General features: G+C 38.2%; 2 protein-coding genes across 2 annotated transcripts; one reads left to right on the forward strand and one right to left on the reverse strand.

Moving 5' to 3' along the window:
• Positions 1-302: 302 nt before the first annotated feature.
• Positions 303-3,014, forward strand: LOC107785371 (uncharacterized). Its single transcript, XM_016606664.2, has 3 exons — positions 303-649; positions 2,350-2,462; positions 2,546-3,014. Exons 1-3 carry the CDS (start codon positions 375-377, stop codon positions 2,674-2,676), a joined length of 519 nt encoding a protein of 172 aa, XP_016462150.1. The 5' UTR covers positions 303-374; the 3' UTR covers positions 2,677-3,014.
• A 79-nt stretch (positions 3,015-3,093) lies between these two features.
• On the reverse strand, positions 3,094-10,238 carry LOC107785372 (cyclin-C1-2). Its single transcript, XM_016606665.2, has 10 exons — positions 10,016-10,238; positions 9,822-9,928; positions 6,876-6,915; positions 6,315-6,359; positions 5,347-5,465; positions 5,113-5,227; positions 4,636-4,680; positions 4,338-4,485; positions 3,655-3,752; positions 3,094-3,559 (listed from the first exon to the last, which is right to left on the reverse strand). Exons 1-10 carry the CDS (start codon positions 10,045-10,047, stop codon positions 3,553-3,555), a joined length of 756 nt encoding a protein of 251 aa, XP_016462151.1. The 5' UTR covers positions 10,048-10,238; the 3' UTR covers positions 3,094-3,552.
• Positions 10,239-10,458: the final 220 nt, after the last annotated feature.

Consider the following 10,458-nt stretch of genomic DNA (forward strand, 5'->3'; position numbering starts at 1 on the left):
AAATTCCTTAAGAACATACAAGGAAATTGTGGGCTTGAAATTTTTTCTGTTTTATTTTCTTTAACTAACGATTTTCTAGTTTTATGGTTTTGAATACATGTACTAACACTATTTACAGATTAGTACTTATTTTGTCCTAAAATTTTAAACTATAAATCTTAACTTCAGGACAATCCGGAAAATTTGAACTGAAAAACTGAAATTGAGGACACACGACACACTGACTAGTTCTTAAATAGCAGCACTTTAGAGTGGCTGCCTAGTGTCATTTCTACCAGTATATTTGGGCTTTGATTGTGTAGCCCAGCCATGGGGCCCAATACCATGACCCGAAATAAGGAAGAAGCCGAGCGGAGTACAGCCCCAAGCCATTAATGGAGAAAAATTCTTCAGTCGGTGGCGAGCCATGGAGTCATCATCCGCTTCATCATCATCATCATCATCATCATCATCATCATCATCATCATCACTTTCAGATATTACATAGTTGTCCATTACACAGCCACATGTTGCAACGGAACAATCATGTTCCAACATGCCCACTTTTCACTCCTTATCCGCAAAACCCAGAACACTTTTCACCTGCTATATTGCCGGACGATTTGAACCCGCAGCTTTCTGAGCCTAATGAAAATTTTACTGACTCGAGGTAACTTTTCCCCTATGTCCTTTTGTTCTTCAATGATGAATTTAATGCTTCGTTGTTCTCTGATTGAAATTGAGCTAATCTGAAGATTGAATTTTTTGCACGGCATGAAATTAAGTTGTCTACATGTTTCTAATGGTGCTCGTGAAGCAGTAGTTGCTACACATTGTACTTCGATTTTGTGATTATCTTTGTAATGCCATCCTTATTTGTTGATAATAATTCCATTTATTAATTCCTAGTGTTTTTACCTGCTTTAATCATGATTTTCTGCATAAAACAAGTTTTAACATGAGTACTACTGTATATGCAATGTTGTTTAGAGACTGGAAGTTGGGATGTTTCATGGCCACCTTTTGTAGGAAGAGTCTACAAGTGTAGGATACATTTTTCTCCAAACATAGAATTTTTCTACTAGTCTATGGGAAGGACCAATTTTTTTTTGCAGCTGCAATTAAGTGGTGCTTCAGTGATAGTAATGGTAATGTAACAATACATTTAGGTAACTTAGATGGAATTTTTCTACTAGTGTATGGGAAGAACCAATATTTTTGCAGCTGTAATTAACTGGTGCTTCAGTGATAGTGATGGTATTGTAACAATACATGTAGGTGACTTAAATGTTCGTCGATGTGCAAATTTGATCATCTAACATAAGTACTCACTCTTTCTGATTCTTTTTTTTTTTTCCTAATAAGCAAGAAAAGAACTATAATCTTCTGTTAGTTAATGTTATCATAAGCTTATGTTTGCTTACCCACTGACAGAGAACCTCTGCCACCCTAGGGTGCAGGATGTTAACCTTTTGATGGTGCACTATTTTGTACTATTATCTTCTTTTTTTAACCTCAGTAGCTAATGTCAGTTAGAGAGCAGTTAGATGCAACAAACAGTTTGTTTTTGTGGAGATCTCAGATGAAAAAAGAGGAGATATGTAGGAGCATCAACTGCTCCCTCCAGCCATATACATCACACGTCTGCCTTCAAACTGTGCTTGCTGTCTTCCCCCTCTGGCTTCCCCCCGTTCCTCTTCCATTGTCCTGAAGAGTCTTTCCACTTGTCCCTTTCCACTCCCATACCCAATTTCTTGGCTCAGGACCACATCCGCTCTATCACCCGCTAAATCATTCTTCTTTATGTATAAACTCTCCTGGAGTCCTACATCGTCCTACAGAATGCAGCCATCTCCAAGCGAACTTAATTTTCTCCTCCCCTTAATAGAACATCTTAAAGTCCATTCTAAGTTTCAAAAAAGTTCTATCAACTTCAGAATTGCACATGCTCAGGGTGGCTGCATTTGGTAATCTTGAGTTGATTTGGGCTGAATATGGTGATTGACTATCAAGGAAGAGGTGCATGTGTGTAAACTATGCTGCCGAATAGTGATATCTGTTCAACCTCTGTTATCTTAAGAAACTCTTGAAGAAGGGGAGTTTGTCCATCCTAAACACTGAGAAGTACTACCTGATCCAACTTTTCTGTGTCTTCAGTTTTATTCATGAAAAAGGGGTGAAGGTTTTTTGAATCAAGTAGGTGTTGTAGACAATGAGCCTAAACCTCACTGGCATCAGTGGCACGATCCCTTTCTTGTATCCATTTGAACTTCGATTTTGAGATGTTAATGTTGTCTTAGAGCTGTCAATTTCAAGGCTTTTAGTTTCACCCTGTAGTTTTTAACTAGTTCTGTCGCTTTTCATCTGAAGAATGATGCAAGACGAAGACCAGGATTTAGAAGATGAAGAGGACGAGCCCATGTTTGTCCTTACAGATGAATGGAGGGATTTCTTTGCTAAATCTGAAGCTAAAAGGAGACTAGGTGATGATTATACCCCTTCTCTTTTAGCTGTTCTACTTGCGTTAGAGGTAATTAGTTGACTAATGTATTTGATTGATATGCAGCAAAAAAGCAAGCTAAGAAGAAAGTGAAGAGTAAGAACGCTGATGGGAACCCACCAGCACCAGCGACTGATTGTAAAGTGAAGATCGAATCTGCTGTATGTCCAGAGGTCAAGTCCGAGAATGAGCAATGAAAAAGGCCTTCCATTATGATGCACATTACATACAACCGGGATAAGCCTTTTTGTAGTTTTTAGAGTAAACGTCAAGATATTTTGATTCTAAGTCTCAAGAATTGTGTCTTGCCTTGAGAAAATGTTTAATTTTGACTATCACCTGGAGAGGCAGCCCGAAGCTGATGTAATAAGCATTTCCCGATTGTATCATCCTTGTAATTGTGCCTTTTAAGGAAATATTATCATGACTTCCTTGATTGAGGTACCTTTTCATATTTCTTGTTAGTTGCAGTTGCTGTCCTCCCAGAGCTATTTACAAATTTTTGCTTAGTTTTTAGTTATCCACAATAGTAAAACAACAGAGCAAGCAAGCCACCTTTTCTTCCAGGTATTTTTTTAACTTCAAAATATGGCAAGATTATGAATAGCTGAGTCTCTGAAAAGGTGCCGAACTTTACATTAGTAAATGCAAAGGAACTTAAGATATCATACAGCTCAAGCAACACACATTACTGAGTTTAATATTTTCATGCCTTTTACCTTAAGGTGGCGTTGCATCAAATTCAACTTATTCCTATTACATGTGGTTGCTGGTCCAAAGCAGCCGCACCTTCTTTCCTTTTCGTCTCCTCGAGAAATCATGCAGGGGTGAGTTTTGGGCGGATTTTGTGAGTTCCACTTAACCCATTGCTTCCACCTCAACTATGTCTACATATGAAAAAAAAAAAAAAAAAAAGGCAGCCCGACACACAATAAGATCACACTAATTTTGGACCCACTGAATTTGTCTCTGTAATCAAGCTTGTCATTTAACAACGCCGATGCTTGACTTCCCACTCTTGAATCTCTTAATTGGAAGTTGCATTGGAAGCTGTTGGCCATTGTGCAAATTGTTTAACACCTGGTCGAAAAAAGAAAACAAGTTTTACATAAGAGACCTCAAGACAACAAAGTTGAGATAACGGGAGGCTAGATCACTGCCACAGTATCAACTACCTTCCAGCTAACTTGCTCATTGCAGCATTTACCCTCTCATCTGAGATCGATTTATGGCTGTCATAAAAATCTAGTATCTCCATTGCTATATTTTTCACCTGTCAACATTGAGAAATTGGTTAAACGATGATGCTAGGAAGAAACTTCATCTAGGATAGTCAATCTCCAAGCTGTTTAAACTCGTCGGAACATGGCAGGTTGTTTGAGCAACAATCTGATTATTATATCATGAATCAGTGCCTTTGAGACATTTTGCATCACTCACCTAAACACCAGATGTAAATCATTTTGACGTGTGACAGATCAAGTTTTATTTAACCATAGACTATCTTATCAACCTGTTTTACCACCCACATTTGACATAACGAAGTACATATGACATGAAGCAAGTTCTAGGAGTTGAGAAAATCCTAAAACAATATAGAACAAAATCAATCCTCTCTTATCTTCTTTATGGTGACAAAAGTACATCTCTACATGACAAGTAAATTATGAAAACTTGGGTAGAAAATAATGTCAATTCACATACCAAGAAAAAACAAAATAAGATAATGTCATGTCAAGCTAAAGGTTATCCGTATCAACTTTGTAATATAGGAATCTGATTTTTAAGAGATAGTCTACGGCGGTCTTTCCTGGTTATATTTCAAAACACAGGCACAGATTTGAGTTTGCATACATACCACATTCATATCAACTCGAAGCTCCTCAAACCAGGCAGTAGTTTCTTTATCTTTCAGCACACTTGCAATATATATGCAGGCTAAAGCAATCAAATGTGGCGGATGTATGAGAATTAGGTCCATCTTATAGGTGTCATTTACAAGTCCCCTGGAATTTAAGTAGAATTCCAGACTTATCAAAACAAAACAAGAATGTAGATTTTTGGAAATATCTATTATGGGACGTCATATTTTGCAGTAATCTGGTGAATTTCACAACTGGAAATCAAAGATATGAAGGCCTCTGAAAGTTTCTTACCAAGTCAATTGAGTTGTATCGCTCATGCCGGCATCCTGAAGGAACCTGCCAATTGAGTTAAAAATCAAGTTATACTGAGAAAAATTGATCATCTACACAAGGAAGATTATAATTTGATTGCTTGGAGACTGCAAAAACACTTTAACACACAACTATCTACTCTAGTCTTATCATTCATATCCAGAACTCCTTCATTAGTGAAATAGTGAAAATACATGAACCAAGTTTAAGATTCTATTTTTCTGCTGCATGTTAGGGGTGCAAGCTGTGGCCTGAGAAAGTATACTTAAATGCGGAGACCAATTACTATTACGGAAGTACGGAAACCTTCGGCAATAATTTGCTTTGGGCATAGGGGGGAGGAATAAAATTCTTCTTCTCAAGAGGAGGGGGAAGGAGGGTTATCGGGAATCATTTGGCAAATGGATGGTGATTTTTTCTTGTTTTGAATGTTAAGATAATCTACAAGATACTTACTGTGATAATGAACGATATGGATGATATACAACTAAGTAATAGTTTAGGGCTTCCAAAACTTTCATCTCCATATCAAGTATGTCTTTTATTTCATACTTATACTTCTCATCCGAATCTGCATAAGCAATCAGTAAAATCAACATCTTCTATTACAAATTAACTAAATTCGGTATTCCACGTAGCAACAATAGGATATCATAATAAGTACTTCGTCATTGCAATCAAAGTACTTACATAATTTCTTGATGTAAAATACAAGAAGTCGGGCCTGCACAGTGCTTTCTTCTGCTTTTGATGCCAAATACAAGCAAGTTGGAGCAACCAGACGAGGATCATACTCTGTCATACTTCTCCTACGGACAAGAAAACAGATGATTAGAGAGAATGGTTCAAGGCGAAGCAATAGTAGGCCCCTAGAATATAAGTGCGACTTTAAAGGTTTCAATTTTGAAACGGAAAGGATATAGAGTCCAAATTAAAGAATTCTCCTTCCAATTAGAATGACTTGGTCCTGGATTGCTATTCCAAGAAACAGTTAACACATGGATTCAGAATACAAATAAACAATTGGTCCAACCTTTTTAAGATAACTTTTTGTAACACAGGAAGGTATATGACTTCTTCACGGTTTGTCATTTATGTGCATATGTGATATATCGTACACATATCTCCATTTTCTGTAAGAATAGCTAAAGTGGTCCATCCAATAACCTTTCTGAATCAGCTTATTTATTTAGTTTACTTAATTTCTTCAGGATATAAAGTCATTTTCCGATAATGTGTTTCTGCCAGAATATAATGAATCACGATTTGAGTGGCTGCAGCTGGTGATTGCGTATATCTGTGAGGAAATGCTTAGGAGAAGTGACTCTTCAGACTTTCTCTCACTGACTGCACTGAGTTTTTCCATTAAGTTCTACATTTTGTTCGCAGGACTAATTCACTTTTCCTCTTTTATGATCCATTTAAGCAAGCCAAAGAATTTACGCGATATCTTTAAGAACCATTAGCTGATCAAATTTCATTGGTTTAAAGCAATATGGATTTGTGTCTTGTTGGTGGCTTGTTGAGTTAAAACATATAAGTAGTTTACCCTTCACAGTGACACCCTGAAGGTACAATGAATAGTGTACTTTCCTGATTAGGTAAATGATTTACAATAAATAGTGTAATGTCCTACTATCAGGGATAGCACGATATACCTGACATATACGCGTCTCATGTACGTAACTGCGGTAGCAACAACCCTGTAAATTAACCACATATTAGATATCTAGATTGCTGGAAGCAGCAACAAGGGATTTTGCATTATTCAGTTTCATGCTTATTTTGAGCTGTCGCTAAAATTTCTCCTTGATGAAACATTTAGGATAAAATATCTCTCAGTACCCTTATGTGAAAGTTAAGCAGATACACATAACAAACACTCAGGTGGTTTTTTTATTTCTTTTGAGAAAGAACAGTCAGGTGAAATTCTCCACCTTATTCGCATCCAACCAATGGAATAGATAAATTTACACATAAAAATAGAGAAGTACATGTCTTCCTTCAGGAAAATTAGATGTCTAAACAAATATTGACCATGTCTATGGTAACAACATCAAATAAACATGTTTTGCTCAAACCAAATAGCACTGCAATTTTTCAGCTAACAGAGAAAATTATGCTCATAAAGAGACAACTATGATGATGAGAGAGAACATAAGAAATGTTTATTACTTATAATAGAAAGTTTTATAAGCAGATGAGCATAGAAAACAGACCTTTGTCGCACTTTCACATTTTGAGCCAATCTTGCAACATCTGCAAGGGAGCAGAGAAATTAACAAGAAGGAAAAAGTTATTTAAGTTGTCAAGTGCAAGTTTATGATTGATAACAAGATTCTGCAAGTCAGCCAAAGATACCAGACATATATACATAAAAGAGAAACAAGTAAAGCAGAATTCTGAGAAATTTGAAGTCATGCAAATATGATGAGGAAAGGATAAGTGGCACTCAAGTGGTATACAGAAGGTTTCAATTATTTCTGTAATGTGTAGATATGCCAGACAATTGAATTTAACTGCAAGTACCAGTGTGTACATCAACAAATTTGCCATGTCATGTAGAAAGATGCATATTTTTAGTACAAGATTGATATAGGAACTGAGTGCTAAAAGACCAGTATTACATAACAACAACAACAACAACATCCCAGTATAATCCCACAAGTGGGGTCTGGGGAGGGTAATATGTACGCAGACCTTACCCCTACCCCGAGGGGCAGAGAGGCTGTTTCCAGGAGACCCTCGGCTCAAGAGAGCAACAAGAGACAATATATTAGTACTATCAATAGACTCATAGTAAATAACATAAAATACATAACATAAAATAACAAAATAACAACAATATAAGAAATATAGGAAATACGAAAAGGATGTAAGGTATACTAATATCCAACAGATACAGCCCTGCATCAGTAGCTGATCAGTAGCATCCTAAGTCTAACTCCTAAATGGCTAGTCTCCCTCTAGTGCGTTGTAGTAATATTCACAAACTTCCCCCTAACCTACAACTTTAATGCTCGACCTCCATAATTCCCTGTCAAGGGTTATGTCCTCAGAAATCCTAAGTCGTGCCATGTCCTGCCAGATCACCTCCCCCCAATACTTCTTAGGTCTCCCTCTACCTCTCATCGTGCCCACCACAGCCAGTCGCTCACACCTCTTCACTGGTGCATCAGTGCTCCTCCTCTGAATGTGCCCGAACCATCTGAGTCTTGCTTCCCGCATCTTGTCCTCCATGGGGGCCACACCCACCTTCTCTCGAATATCATCATTCCTAATCTTGTCCATCCTTATATGCCCACACATCCACCTCAGCATCCTCATCTCTGCTACTTTCATCTTCTGGATGTGTGAATTTTTAACCGGCCAACACTCGGTCCCATACAACATAGCAGGCCTAACCACTGCTCTATAAAACTTACCTTTTAGTAACGGTGACACTTTCTTGTCACACAAGACTCCCGTTGCTAACCTCCACTTCATCCACCCCACCCCTATACGATGTGTGACATCCTCGTCGATCTCCCCGGTCCCCTGAATAACTGACCCAAGGTACTTGAAACTACCCCTCTTAGGGATGACTTGAGAGTCGAGCCTCACTTCCACTCCTGCTTCCGTCGGCTCGACCCCAAATTTGCACTCGAGGTATTCCGTCTTCGTCCTGCTCAGCCTGAAACCTTTAGACTCAAGGGCATGTCTCCAAACCTCTAGCCTCTCGTTGACGCCGCGTCGTGTCTCGTCAATTAGGACTATGTCATCAGCAAATAGCATGCACCATGACACCTCCCCTTGAATATGATATGTTATGGCATCCATCACCAGGGCAAATAGGAAAGGGCTGAACGCAGACCCTTGGTGCAACCCCGTAACAACCGGAAAATGGCCGGAATCATACATGTCTTTAATCACCCTAATGTAGTCAACCGGGACCCCTTTAACCTCTAGGCATCTCCATAGGACCTCCCTAGGAACCCTGTCGTACGCTTTCTCTAGATCGATAAACACCATGTGGAGATCCTTCTTCTTATCCCTGTATTGTTCCATCATCCTCCTAATAAGGTGGATAGCTTCTGTGGTAGATCGCCCCGGCATGAACCCAAACTGGTTATCTGAAATAGACACCGTCCTTCGCACTCTCATTTCTACCACTCTTTCCCAGACTTTCATGGTATGACTCAATAATTTGATACCCCTATAGTTGTTACAGCTCTGAACATCGTCTTTGTTCTTATACAGCGGAACCATTGTACTCCACCTCCACTCTTCAGGCATCTTATTAGTCTTGAATATAACATTAAACAACCCAGTAAACCATTCCAAGTCTGCTCTACCCACACACCTCCAAAGTTCAACCGGAATTTCGTCTGGCCCGGTAGCTCTGCCCCTCCTCATCTTACGGATTGCCTCCATGACCTCATCGTCCTCAATGTCCCTACAATAACTTAATTCATGGGGGCTGTTGGCATTCCTCAATTCACCTAGCACAATATCCTGATCCCCTTCTTCATTTAGAAGTTTATGAAAGTAGGTCTGCCATCTCCTCTTAATCTGGTCATCCCCATCAAAACTTTGCCGTCATCATCTTTTATACACCTCACTTGGTGCAGATCCCGAGCCGTCCTCTCTCTAACCTTAGCGAGTCGGAATAACTTCTTCTCCCCTCCTTTGTTCCCTAGTTCCTCATACAGACGAGCAAAAGTTGCCGTCTTAGCCTCCATTACTGCCATCTTCGCCTCCTTCCTGGCTACCTTATATCTCTCACTGTTCGCTCTCTTCCTAGCTACCTTGGGACAAATATTTTTGTTCTATTGGATTTTTGTTACAAATGTTTCATTGTGATATCACAATAGATAAGATGAATCAGAACTTTTCCATTTCTGTTGCCTAAAATTTCCAATCCCACGGCTACCAGACAGTCTACTTCAGCAGATATAATAATACAGTATCTGCAATTCTGCATATTGGAACCCTTGCAAATTCAAATTAATTAGAAAAGCTGTATACTTTATGTCAATTTACATTAATAATTAATCAGAAAAGCTGTATACTTTATATCAATTTGCATCAGTAAAATCTAATTTAAATAACTCCACATACACACACACACAAAAAAAAAAAAAAAAAAAACGCGCGCGCGCACACAAAAAAATTGTGGGAATTACAATTGGACATATGCAACTTGATGAGCTTGAAATCATCGAGAGTGATTCCTCTATCTTTATCTAGCTGATGCACAACGTCTACTTCTTCAGGATCCAGAAGTTCTTTGCTGCAAACAACGAAAAACTATTTATTAATTAAAAAAACAAAGAAATAAGAATGATTGAAGAGGAAATATGGCAAATTTTTGACATACTATTGAGATGAAGTCCAGAAATTGGCAGCCATGTGATGAACTGAGGAACACCAAGAATTGGAAATTGGGTTTTAGCTAACTTAACTGGTACGAATTCGACAAGTTATCAGTTATAAATTCACATCAACGAATCGAGGTTATTTCTGAGAGACGAAACAAAACAAAAAAGAAAAAAAAGAAAAAGAGTCAACGTGAGAGGGGAGTGGAGAGAGAGCCACTAATTAGAATACTCTTTAGCCGCTGTTTAGAATATATTTACTCTTTAGCAGTGCTTGATAAGTTTTTAACGGCCCGAACAAAAATACCCCTGTACTAAACACACTATTTACGGGTTCGACCGAACCCAGTAATTTTTATTCAAACCCTCTATTTATATTAGAAAATTTGATAAATACGTACAAATTATTAATTTAGAACCTAATAACTTAAAAGGATTATAAGCT

Source organism: Nicotiana tabacum, chromosome 8, assembly GCF_000715075.1.
Source record: "Nicotiana tabacum cultivar K326 chromosome 8, ASM71507v2, whole genome shotgun sequence".
In the NCBI taxonomy this organism is placed as follows: Eukaryota; Viridiplantae; Streptophyta; class Magnoliopsida; order Solanales; family Solanaceae; genus Nicotiana; species Nicotiana tabacum.